General features: G+C 39.9%; 1 protein-coding gene across 1 annotated transcript in view; it reads left to right on the top strand.

The window, feature by feature from the left end:
* LOC134751379 (mucin-2-like) overlaps positions 1–14,172 on the top strand; it is a 118,281-nt gene extending 104,109 nt beyond the window's left edge. The window contains exons 2-3 of the mRNA XM_063686734.1: positions 454–519; positions 6,837–14,172. Coding sequence (XP_063542804.1) covers positions 454–519; positions 6,837–13,822 — 7,052 coding nt within the window. The 3' untranslated portion in view covers positions 13,823–14,172. The remainder of the gene's footprint in view (positions 1–453; positions 520–6,836) is intronic.
* Positions 14,173–14,373: the final 201 nt, after the last annotated feature.

Genomic DNA, 14,373 nt, shown 5'->3' with positions numbered 1-14,373 from the left:
CCAACACTCTCCTGAGGGTGATTGCGGAAAGGGTTGATAGCCCTCTCACAACTCACTGGATGTCAATGCATGTTCGATCCAATGAGCATTATGTGTTTTACTAACATTAACGTTTATTTTTATATAGTTTTATAGTATTATGTTTTATTGTTAAGTACTAATATAGTCTTGTAGACCAAAAAATGGACACCTGGTGTCTGAAATAAATATTTTCATTTTCATTTTCATTTCATTTTTAATTTCTATTATTTTATGTCGCACTTTACATTGCCTTTTTCGTAGTGATCATTCACCAAGGGACACAATACGAGTATAAAAATAACCTTAAACCTAAAAAAATTATATAACTATTGGTCTTGTCGGAATTCAGTTGCACAACTAAGAAAATAATTTAAACATGGAATATATAACTAAAAACTACTTATTAACTAAAAGTGTTGTTTTTTGTTTCAGATATTAATAATGAAGAATCAATAGAAGCAACTAGGATAAAAAGGGAAGGCGTCTCAGAAAACAGGGGTGAGTACTTCAACAATTAGATACTATACGCTACATGTCTTCTGTAAAAAATATCTTTGCTTCGAAATTTCTGCATTTTGCCGCTAGTATAACTAGCGTGTAACAATTTGGTCTGATCTTTATCTTAAACTTACCTTTTGCATTTTTCTCTTCTTGATTTTATATTTTTCGTTTCATTTCTATACTTAACCTAAAGCATCTGTAGGTAGGTTGTGTGTAAATTTGTTTGATTGTGTTGACGTTGATTATGATTAAGTATAGCTATTAAACTTCTGTGATTCGCCCTTCGTGATTACATTATACTTTACTTGTAGTAGCACGCGAATGTGCTGCCATCGTACACAATTTAGAGTAACATTTTTTAAGAAAAAATATCTCGCCTAAATTGGGGGTATTTCATACACGTTTTGTGTGGCGGCCATCGTGCACGTACTTTTTCTTTGTTGGTGAAATAATTGTGTTTTAGCAAGTTTGTGATAGTGTTTAGTGTTTTTGGAGAAAATGGGAAAACGCAAACATCGTGAGGAAGACGAGGAAGATTACTTGGAAAGGAAAATCCGAAGCCTTGAGAGGAAAAAATCGAAGATTCGTCGTAGGCGCCGTCACCGTAGTTATAGCCCCAGTACGTCCTCCTATACAGATAATGAATACGAATGTATGGAGCAAGATATCGGCGAACCCGATCCCTTGCTAGAGGATTCGCAATATGAAGGTAAGCTGTTCAATTACCGTCGCCTAGTCACTTGACAAAATATGTCTTATGTACATGTAGCTTTGTTTTATAACGTTGTGCAATGAGTATAGTCTGTAAGGCTATTACCGGCCCTAATGTATACTATACTTCAGTTCAATCCGTGAGGTTGAACGTTGTGTAAACGGGAAGCACATTATATTCCTAGAGCATAGTCCGTGAGGCTATGTCGGAATACTTTATACTTAAAATACTTTGTTCCAATGAATTGTTATTGCTATCAGTCTAGAGTACAGCCCGTGAGACTGTATCACGACTGCCCGTGGTTTACAAGTAATGATTAGAGCTTTCGTATACCTACATACGTACGTAGTTATTCTATACTTACTTGTACATAATTATGTACGCTCACACCAGCGAGCAAGTAAGCGGTAAAAACCCTACCCTACCAAATATCGGGCAATTCACAAAGTTTACCGAACCGTTTATACGGTCTGACCAATATAAGTGTTGATCTTTGGTTGAAAATATTCAGCACCTAGATAAGGGTCAGCCAAAATATATGAACTCATATTTTTATTATAGCAGTATTGTGAATGGATCGACCGTAATGTTGCAGAATCCCCATTGATCAACAACACTCTACGACTTACGACGATGAGGCCGGGGGCTCAACGTCGGGTGGGCTGCTTGCTACCGGCGGGCTGCGATCGGTGGTCGTGCAGAATGGCAGCGCCGGGCCCCGCGCAGTGGATGCGCTGGCTCCCGCGCTCGCCCCCGCCTCCGCGCCGGCGCCTGCGGCCGCGTCCATGACGTCGGCCGCACCCGCTCCCGCGCCTACACCCGCAGCCGCAATCGCACCGGTTACCGGTGAAACGCTTGATATACAAGAATCTGCGCCGATTATTACCGCACTTGATCCCGGTTTATTATGTTTATTGGGCGACGAGCCCGTAAAAGAAGAAACATTTGGTCCTTGCATTCACGACGATATCTCGACGAGATGGTCAGACATTCTAGTTAATGGAATGAAGGACGATATTAAGAATGATATTTTAAAACGTTACGAAATTCCAGAAAATTTAAAATTAGCTCAAGCCCCTATAATCAATCCCGAGATCAAGGCGGCGTGTAACGATAATGTTCTAAGACGAGATAATATTCTAAGTGACAAACAAAAAATGCTCGCGACTATTATAACAGGAGTTGCCAATACATTATCGAACTTATTGACAACAGATTCCTCTAAAGACAATAGCAAACATGTGATCATAAAGTCGCTCAGCGATACAGGTAGACTCTTATGTCACTTACATTTTTCAGAGACTCAGAGCAGGCGTAATTTCTTGGTGCCTAGTCTAAATAAGGAGGTCAAGGACAACATTAAGGACTTAAAGCGCGACAATTTACTTTTTGGTAAGGACTTACAAGAAAGTCTAAAGTCGATAAAAGCAATGACAAAAACCGGAGCAGAATTAAGACCGACTGTCGCAAAGCCTAAATGGACGCCCAAGCACCAACAGCCACAGGCAGGACCGTCGACATCGAAGTCTTTAAACTGGAGGGGCCAGCCGTCGTCGGCGGTGCGGCCGCCGCCTCGCCAGACGTCAGCGAGGACGAGCTACACACGTGGTGGGCGCAGACCGCCGCCGCCGTCCCGCCGCACGAGCGACCGCCGAGCGCCGCGTCCGCACGGCCGGAGCTCGCGCCGCTAATGCCGGATGCCGATGTCCAACCTCAGGCTGGTAGACTTCAATTTTTTTATGAAGAATGGTTAGGCATAACCAAGGATCCTACTATATTGTCTTGGGTCCGTGGTGTGCGTATTCCAATATCGGACTGTATATCTCAATCGAACTTTCCTGTTAACAAACCCGAGTCGGTATCGCATGAGACGAGTATGAACGAGGAGGTCGAAAAACTTATTAGTAGTGGTGCCATACAAGAATGTGAGCCATGCCAATTCTTATCGAGTATTTTTCTTATTAAGAAGAGTAATGGAAAAAATAGATTCATTCTAAATTTAAAATCATTGAATAAGTTTATATATACCCCTCACTTCAAACTAGAAGATTATAGGACAGCAATGAGACTTTTATCGAAAAACGCCTACATGTGTTCAATAGATTTAAAAGACGCGTATTTTGCTATAAATATCGATACAGAATATAGAAAATTTTTACGTTTCCTTTGGCAAGGCAAAACATATGAATTCCAGGTGTGTCCCTTCGGGCTAAATATTGCACCCTACATATTCACGAAGTTAATGCGTCCTGTTGTGCAATTCTTGCGCAATCAAGGTTTTTTATCAGTCGTTTACTTAGACGACTTGTTACTCTTCGGTGACACATATTCTAACTGCTTACGTAACTTTAATGTAACAAAAGACTTGTTAGAATCATTAGGATTCACAATAAATGTTGATAAATCGGTAGATACACCAAGTCGTACGGCAAATTTTCTTGGGTTTAGCTTCAATTCTGCAGATTTTACAATTAACATTCCATGCGAGAAGCGACAGAGGATTAAAAACGAGCTTTTATACTTTAAATCCATTGAAAGATGTAAGCTTCGTAATTTCGCACACTTGATAGGATTATTAGTTTCCATTTGTCCAGCAGTACCGTACGGCTGGATGTATACTAAGAGACTTGAAAGAACCAAATTTCTTTATTTAAATAAAAATGATGACTACGATCAGTATATTAATATTCCGGATAGCTTAAATGATGATTTAGATTGGTGGCTAGGTAACATAGACACTTGTAGCAATCCGATACGGACAGGAAGTTATCAGTTAGAGATATTTTCCTATGCGTCCCTAACAGGCTGGGGAGCACGTTGCTCTGATATGAGAGCCAGTGGTCAGTGGTCCACTTATGAGCGTAGTCAACATATTAATAGTCTAGAGTTAAATGCCGCGTTTTTTGGTTTAAAAATATTTGCTAAGGATTACAGAAACTGTGAGATTTTATTAAGAATAGACAATACCACTGCGATTTCATATATCAATCACATGGGTGGAGTTCGATTCCCACATCTGAGCGATTTGAGCCGACAAATATGGCAGTGGTGCGAGGAGCGTGGCTTATATATATTTGCTTCGTATGTTAGTTCAGGAGACAACTATATAGCAGATGCAGAATCGCGCCGAAAGCATGCAGATATAGAGTGGGAGCTAGCTGATAGTGCCTTTCGGGAAATTTGTAATAAGTTTAAGAAGATTCCAGAGATTGACCTTTTTGCTAGCCGAGTAAACAAAAAATGTCCTAAATTTGTTTCGTGGCATCGTGACCCTGACGCGTACAAGATCGATGCGTTTACCATATCCTGGTCGTCGTATTGTTTTTACGCTTTTCCACCATTTTGTCTAATACTCAGGATGTTGCAAAAGATTATAATAGATAAGGCGGAGGGCATTGTTGTTGCGCCATTGTGGCCTACACAACCCTGGTTTCCCCTTTTTGAGAGATTGTTGATTTCTGAACGAATAGAACTCCCACCTAAACCAAATTTATTGTCCTCCCCTTACAGTGTCGAACACAAGATGCACAGGAGCCTTACCCTGGTTGCCGGAGTGTTGTCCGGGCGGCGTTCATGAGGCAAGGTACTCCTCCAGATGCGGCAGACATCATGTTAGTGTCACTCACAGAAACCACTCTTAAACAGTATAATTGTTATTTAAAAAGATGGTATTTATTTTGTAATGATAAAAGTTACAATATTTTTGATGCTGGTACAGCAGAAGTATTAGATTTTTTTACGTTGCTTTTTAATCAAGGTAGTCAATTTGGCTCAATTAATACCGCGAAAGCAGTATTGTCACTATTGAATACTAATGTTATAAATAATCCAACCATAAAAAGATTTATGATGGGAGTATACAAACTCCGGTCTCCAAAGTCACGATATGATTGGACTTGGGATCCTTCAATCGTTCTTAATTATTTAAGTTCTTGGTATCCAAACGAAAGTCTTTCTTATGAGCATCTTTCTAGGAAGTTAACAACTCTTTTAGCTTTAGTTACAGCACACCGCGTGCAAACCTTATCGTTGATTAAACTTAGCAATATTCATAAATCTAGCCGAACATATATTATTGACATTACGGATAAAATTAAGACATCAGCGGTTAATCGCTTGCAGCCAAAATTGATCCTGCCTTATTTTGATGAAAATCAATCCATTTGTCCTGCAAGGACTTTAGAATGTTATCTGGATGTTTCATCTACCAAACGTTTAAGCGATTGTGATTTTCTTTTAACTAGTTTTAAGAAACCATTTAGAAAAGTTTGTTCACAGACCTTGAGTCGATGGATCAAAACCACTTTGTTCGAGAGTGGTATTGATACGTCGATCTTTGGATCTCATAGTACGAGACACGCAAGCACGTCAGCAGCCAACCGGCTCGGGGTGAATATAGAACTGATTAAAAAGACCGCCGGTTGGTCAGATAATTCCTTGACATTCGCTAGGTTCTATAATAGAGATGTTCTTGCGGACTCGTCCGATGTGTTTGCTCGTACAATATTACAAAATGCTAACAATAACTGAGGAGTCTGTTGATTATAGTTAAACTAACAGAAACTCTGGTTTTGTTTTATTTTTCATGTTACCAACATAACATACATGTTTCAATTCCTTTGCTATTTCGTGTCACTCTAAACATCTACAAGTAAAGTATAATGTAATCACGAAGGGCGAATCACAGAAGTTTAATAGATAATCAAACGAACTTACCTGTAAGTGATGTTCGATGACTATTAAACGATGTGATTCGCCCGAGTGATTACAACCCTCCCTAACCCGAACTGGTCAAGCTCCAAATTCTACCCATTAGGACACGAAATAGCACACCTATTTGATGGCCTTTTTTATAGGAAACGTGTATGAAATACCCCCAATTTAGGCGAGATATTTTTTCTTAAAAAATGTTACTCTAAATTGTGTACGATGGCAGCACATTCGCGTGCTACTACAAGTAAAGTATAATGTAATCACTCGGGCGAATCACATCGTTTAATAGTCATCGAACATCACTTACAGGTAAGTTCGTTTGATTATCTATTTTAGCATCATTGGTTTCTTTTTGATTACCAATTTTATCTATTTAAACATCAATAATTTTGTATGATTCACGGTTAGTTTCACTAGACTTATATTGACCGGGATATGGACCGTGATTACCTTTTGTATTGTTTTCGAGGTTCTTGTTCACGAGTAACTGAAGATAGCGGGTGGGTGTCAAAGTCGACGCGCATGAATGAGGGTAGACCGAGTGCGGTTTACACACCTTTGACACCCACCCGCTATCTTCAGTTACCCGTGAATAAGATGCGTCCAAATATCGGGAGCTCGAAAACAATCACGGTCCATGTCCCGGTCAATATTTAAACATCATCAACGTCAATGAATGTATAAATTAGTGCTAACAGTATGAAAGTGTTTGTCTCTATTTATCTATTAGTAATAGCGTATTTATTCTTCTATTTATATTGCATTATTAATTGTATGTGTTTTTCTTTCTCTTTCAAATCTAATCCGGTCTGGACAACTACGGACTTTTGTAAAATATAACGCACCTCCACGATCCTTCCTGACACCACTTGACGACATGTGATGACAGACTTGACTGTGTTGCTCGTCAACGACCAACAACGGAACGACTATAACTCGAGAGTGGGGAGGTACCACAGCGTGAAGCCTCTCATCGGGTTACTGACTGCGACAGCCAGGACGTTCATCCAAGATGGCGTGACGACCGAGTTCGCCACTCAAATACTTGGCACCACCCTGAACAACGGGCGCATCTATGCGCAACTCCTCACAAAGTCTTCTCTTGTTTTGTACAATAAGGCGGCAAATGAGGACGCAGTCGCGGTGAAACCGACGCGTGTGCATTCCGCTTTCGACGGCCAATGGAGCGTCAAGCAAGATTTAGGCTTTATTGACCCTGATAAGTTTGTCCTTAAAAACACTGATTACCTTGCACCGGGCAGTAAAATGGACATAGTGTACGCTAGTAAACCTCCGCAAGAAAGCAATTTTTGGAATGCGGGTCCTACTGCTCAAGAACAAGATAACCAGATTTCAGAGGAGCCAACGGCACGTAGAGTTCAACAAAATAATGAAATTCCCCGATTTTCACAAAATGAAGCCTTTAACTACCTTGACGGTCCATCAGTCGACAGCGAAAAGAAGTCCGATTTCGTCGTGAAACCAGCCATTCTAGAAAATATAAATGCTTTGCATCGTCAAAGTAAAGCTTATGAACCTGTAACAGAACCTATTAAAACAGATTCTCGAATTAAGGAAGAATTAAACGAATCAAATATTGTCAAAGTTAAACCCAATTACGATTTACCGACTTTTACGATTAAAAACGAATTTTCGCCTATTTTTTATTATATAGACAATGTTGAGTCTCGTAGCCCTCCGCAACCGGCAGGGCAGCAAACTAAATTACATAAAAAATTGTTTGGCCAAAAAAGCGAATCGAGACCAAAGAAAACGTTCACATATGCTGGGTTTGCTGACTTCACGACTGTGGTTGGTGATACAGTTATTATTTTTACTCCTAACACTGATATTGCTCGTCCACAAAGTCCAGACGAAGTAAACGTTTTTCCCTCAGCTAAACAAGTCGATAAACCTAATACAAAAATAACTTTTCTTGCTGCCGATATTCCTGTAGCTACTGCGACGTATAAACCTCACGAAGTTAATCCGGCCAGTAAAGTAAACACTCCTAGTAGTGACAATGTTTCTGAAAAAGTTATATACAACGATGAAGATAGTCTTAAAAAGGTGCATTATGACATTGATAATAAACCATCGGGTGTTTCAGTTCAAAGCAATAGTGGATTTGATTTTAACTTAGATGTCATTCAACCTTCAGAAGCTTCGGTACCAATAACAGAAAGTACGCGCCTTACCGATAATTTAGAAGTAATTCCAATACAAGACAGCGCAAAAGCTACAGAACCACTAACATTATTGAGACCATCTGCTACTATAATTGAGGACTCTAAAGAATCAGTGATCACGGAGAGCAATGTAAATGAAGATTTAGCAACTTCTGAAGAAGAAGCAGACAACACAGCCGCGGAAGTTACAGAAAAATCGGAAGAAGAAAATGAAGAGGAGGATGAAGATGAAATTATCACTCCAGCAAATGAGTCTGGAATAATGACAACTACTGAAAGTGGTCATAGCGAGGAATCTTATGAAGATATAGAGACAACCACTGAGACGAAACACGATAGTGAACAAGAGGTTATTTGTTCCAACGGTATCGAAACGAGATCCGTTATGACAACCGCTTACAAAACACTAACTTATTTGACAACCTACTTTATTCCACTCGAAAGCAAGGTAACAAGTAATTTTGTAAAATCGAACGTAGTCGTTGAAAGCAACGTAGGCTACCTGACTAATATTGCATGTAAGTCTGATACCAACATAGAACCAACGGCTGTTGTCAAAGTGAATGTGCAGTCATCTGTACATAGCAGCTTGGAATCTCCTGAAGTTGAAACCGAAGGATCGGTATCTACACCTCCAACACAGCCGGAGGTAGTTACTGAAGCTGCACCAAAGACAACTCCTAAACAAAAAGAAAGCTCAACAACGACTGAAGATAAGGACAGCGAGAATGGAACTACGGTCGATAACAGTTCACAAGAAGATGAAGAAAATACGGAAGAAAATGAAACAACAAGCACGCAGGCGACAACGACTGAACGTGTTTCAACTAGTCAAAGTCATGTAGAGGTATCGGTTAGCACAGAACATTCTACAACGCCGACTGAGAAGCCTACTTCTGAAGAAGAAGAAGAGGATAGCAAAGAAAATGAAATTGATTTGATTTATAAAACACTTTACACTACTTATACCTACTTTACCACGTTCTTTGGAGATCAAAGATCGAGTGTCGCTAGCCACAAATCCATTGTAACTAATGTTATTACTGCGACGATAAATCTTGCTAAGTTAGATCCTTCCTTATTAGGTGCATTTGACGAGGATGAAATTGCACCAACTAGCGTAGGAATCGGTCGTCCTACTGAATCTTTTGCCATCAACAGCATAATTGATTTAGTCAAAAATAAAGATGTTCTTGAATCCGTCGAAGGAGGTGAGAGCTATAGTTCTCAGACGCCTACTCCGTCATTAGGTGATGATGTAGCTAGTATTAAACCAGACGCTGTCAAAACGTACTTTACGACTTATACATTCTTCACGACGATTTATGTAGGAACTGATGCTAACGTATGCAGCAGAAGCGAAGTGTATACAAACTACGTGGGACCTGATGAATTGATTCCAACTAAGAGCAATCCTTTAGGTACGGAAAAAACTAAAGCTCAGTTTGATTTTAGAAATTGTAAACAGATTAAAAGAGAACCACCAGCGAGTCCAGAAGAAAACTCATCAATGGAATCATCGGTAAGTATGGAAGAAAATGATGAAAAGCCTACTAATGAAAACAAAGATACACTTCCACAGCCTACACCTGTAGAAGTTGACATGTTATTCAGTGTAGAGTCCAACCCATTAGATACCGATAACTCTTACACAGACACGGTAACAGATGTTAAATCATCATCATCTAGAGGTGAAAGGCAGTACATAGAAAATAACAATGTATTAGATGATCAAATTAGCTCTGAGAGTAACATTGATGAAATTATGCCATCGCCCACACTTCTGCTACAAACAAGTTACACGACATTCACTTATTTCACAACTATGTACATTGGAAAAGACTCAAGCAAAGTAAAGAGTAGATTAGAGACTATTACTAACGTAGTAACTGAGACGATAACACCTAAAAAAGAGGCAGAAGAAGAGAGTAACTTGCCAATTACTTATTACACCACATTTACTTATTGGACCACTCTTTACAAAGACAAATCAACCACAATTAGAAGTCGAGAAGAAATTGTTTCAAATATAGTCACCCCTGTTGTTCAAATCGCACCAACTATCAGTCCTATTGATACTACACCGATTGATATCGAAAGTGTCTTACCGCCGAAACAATTAGAAGTTGAAATAAAACCCTCACTTATCGAAAATAGTCCTGAACAAGATGATGATAAAGCTACTTTTTACACAACATACACATACTTCACGACCTTTTATGCTGGTAATACTTCCCGGATTAGAAGCAGTTTAGAAACGGTCACCAACATTGTTGATAACACTAAAGTAATAGAAGACAATCAGTTAGGACGAAAGGTACCAACTGGAGCAGTAGATAAAAATCTCATACAAGACAATGGTGAAAAACCACATATATCTCCAACGGTTGTAAAAGAAGAAATTAAACCCACAAAATTACCCGATATATCGGGCGCATCTCCAACGGTTCTTGTTGGCACATATATTGATAATCTATTTGCGGAAATTAAACCAGCGGACAATAATACGCCTCCTGATACTGATAAAAAGATACTCTTTTCGCAAGTTGCTGTTATTTCAGGTGATTCAGTATTAATCACTGATGACAATAAAACTTTGATCACGGATTCTACAACAAAAGTACCTGAAACAAACGGCACGACCACACCAGGAGCTTCTATAATCAGCCCAACTCCAGAAGTTATTGAAAGTTCAGTTGCGGAACCAGATACAACAACAGAAGCCCACGAATCAGAAGAAGAAGAGGAAGAAGATGACGGATCCTCGAGAAAGAAATCTCGTTTAACCTTTACTACAAAGAAACCTTCATTTACTCCTGTTATTATTCCATTTGCGTCTAGGAATAGACCTACTTTCAGTCCCAAAGCAAGAGTTCCTTCACTTGGTAGCGCTACAACGATTACTCGGGCTGACTTTACACCGACTATAACTGCAACACCAACGTTAAAATCTGTAAGGCCATCTGGATTTGGAGGAAACAGAAAAGCATCTTCATTTGGAGGATCTTCTAACGCTGGAAAGAGATTCACCGGACGAAGCGGCATCTCAAACCCTTCAGCGAATGTACCCTCTGCATCACGTTCAGGTGGGTTCGGCGGTAGACCATCTATTCAGCCTACTTCGAGACGAACTGGCTTCAGGTCAAGCTCTATCAGAGCAAACAGCTTAGACTTCGCTAGTAGGTCAGCGATTCCAAAAATACGACCTACTGCTTCGTCGAGACTCAGGGGTAACAGAAATTCTGCTTCTGTATCATTACCACCACCAGAACAAAACGAGTCGGAGACATCTGGAACTCAGCAGGAAGAGACCGTCACTGAGGCTTTGAATGAAGTCACTGAAGCACCGGTCAGGACTACATCTAATCCTCTTCTTAGATTTAGACGACCACCCGTAGCTAGACAACCAGGTACAGCTGTGACTCCAAGAGCTACCAATCCTTCAACTAGACGAACGGCTACTAGCAGAGGACGCTTAACCACCACAACTAGGAGACCTACCACTCGTTCAACTACTAATCCACTATTGTCACTGCGCAGACAACGCCCACAAAATTCCCTTTTCCCAAGACGGAACCTATTTAAACAGCCCGAACCTGAACCAGAAGAAGATATTAAAGAAAATGAGCAAGAAGTTGAAGAGAGCGAGGAATTATTGGAAGGAGAAGAATTCGAAGAAGACAATGACTACGAATCATCAAACAGAAAAGAACAGCAAGTTGCAACACCTTCGACACCAGCACCAAAGCGGAATGTTGTAAGCATCAGACCGTTCTCGCGACGACGAGTAAAACGTCAAGTTGATTACGGTAATAGGAAATACACAAATTTCAGAAGACCTGGTCTCAAGTCTGCTTCTACTAAAGCTCCCGAATCAGAACCTGAAACGGAACCACCGGCGCCTGTAACTCAAAAAGTTAGACCTGGAAACAGATTTAATTCCAGGCTGTCATCCAGTAGTAGAACTACTACTACTGCTCCTCAAAAATCTTCGCAAAGGCAGCCTTTTATTGTCAGAGGAGAAAGTCGAACAACTACCACATCTGCACCCGCTTATAGAAGAAGTAGCAAATCAAGAGCATCTTCACGAACAACAACTTTATCATCAAGACCAAAAGCACCTAAACTATTGAATAGTCGATCGCAGTCAGAACGATCTAGAAGTCCGTCTCGTAGCAGCACGAGCAGGTCTCGAACACGCACAACAACTAGCAGAGGCTCGAGCAGACAAAGAAACTCTTTCGAGAACTTCAGCGGTGAAAGGCAAAACTACAAGAGTATCGTAGACAACGGAAAAATAACAATCACACATCAAATCCCAACTGAAGTCACTATCCCCGTAGTTAACGGAAAAATAACTGAGTACAAAAACGTTTTGACAGCCAAACCTAGCATAGAAGTCTTACTAAGAAATCAAGTTGCGACCACTTTAGGTCCCTTAGGCAACCAGCAACTGGTACTTGCTTCTGAGTCGACTAAGTTAGCAGAAAATGGTGCCACTGAACTCATTAAATTCTATCTGCATGAGACACCAACCAGAACTGTAATTTTCACACCTACCACTATTAGAGGTCGTAAGACGTCTTACTCGCATGTTTTGCCCAGTACTGTATATAATGTAGAGCCAGTAACACAAACAATCGCTCCTGAAATAAACGCCAACGTACCGTTAGCTAACTTGCTGCTATCACAACTGCTACTTGGTAACCAGCAGCCAGCGATCAACCCTCTCTTAGCTCTTCAAGGACAGGGCTTGTTACCGCAGCAGCCGGTAATACAAACTCCAGTAACTGAGTACAAAACTCGGGCTACAACTTACGTTACAACACTAACAGATGCTAGAGAAACCGTTCTGCCGATCACTTTCAAGGGAAAAGCCATTTTAACAACCATCGTTGATCCAACAATTAATGTTATAACCGCAACTGAGTATGTCACTGACACAATTGTTTCCACACCTACAGCTTTAGCCCCTCCACCACAATTCAATTCCTTGCTCCTGTTATTACAACAGCAACAACAGCAGCAGCAGGCTATAGCAAACCCGCTTCTCCAAACACCTAATCCTTTGTTAGGTCTCGGACAGCCTGATTTGAATTTACTACAAAATAACAACTTGAACAATGACATTTACAGCAACAGTCCCAAGCCAAACATATTACAAGACTTAAACAGCAACGAAGACTTTGGTGACGAAGTCCAAGACATTGAGGAAGATGCCCCGCCTCCGCCACCTCCCACGCGTACTAGGAATAAGCCAAGAGTCCCTAAACCCGCTCCCCCTAAACTGACTAGTGTAGTCACCATGTACGTATCTGGTAGGTATCCTGGTGAATTCAGTACCGTCCTATCCACCGTTGTTGTAGACGACACGCAGACTGTTAGGAAGCGAGAAGCAGTTTATTACGAAGACATCGAAGTACTTCCTTCAATATTACCCTCAGTCGGTCAATTGGCCAGTTCTCAGAGTGACAGCGCTCTAGAGAACTCTATTGTTTCAGGCACTGAGGAATATTTAGATGACTCTAGGTTCAAAGGCCAAATTGAGACGCAGAGTCTTGAGAGTATAGTTGGATCATTGAGTGAACACATAAGATATGACGCATCACCAACGTATGTCGTGAAGTTAGCAACAGCAACCGCCATTAGAGATTTAAATTTTAGATCAGTCGACGACGTCTCGTGAAGCCCAAACAAATGATTAGGTATATATAATAATGGTTATTTATTTACATTGTATCATAGTAAGTTTATCTATAAATAGTGCCTTATAGTTTTAACGATAGTGTGTAAGAACAAAATACTCTTTTGTACTTTACTAGATAATTAACTCTTCTATAAGATTGCCAAATAAATCTATAATGTTACCAGGTTTATGTGATGGTTACAAAAAATTGTTTAGGTAACAAAATATCTATCACTGCCTAAGATTAAGTCTATACTAGATTATGATTTATCATAATTCATATGATACTCTTCTTGTTTTCAATTGTACATTGCAAATAGGACAAATAAAAATAAATAATTTAAATATTATTTTTGATTTCATTCTGATACCTTTCCAACAACTTTATAATTACATATTTAGTTCTGTATATAAAATAATGATCCTAACTACTAGTGTTGGCAAAGACTATTTTGATAATTCTAAAATTTTGAAGCTTAATTAATTTTAACAAAGCTTTGCGCAATAATGACTTTTATAACAATGATTCCCTAATAAAGAAATGTGAAGGT

The sequence above is a fragment of the Cydia strobilella genome, chromosome 22 (genome assembly GCF_947568885.1).
Source record: "Cydia strobilella chromosome 22, ilCydStro3.1, whole genome shotgun sequence".
NCBI classification, from domain to species: Eukaryota; Metazoa; Arthropoda; class Insecta; order Lepidoptera; family Tortricidae; genus Cydia; species Cydia strobilella.
Note: the sequence above shows the minus strand (reverse complement) of the source record. Positions and strands in the feature narration are given on the sequence as shown.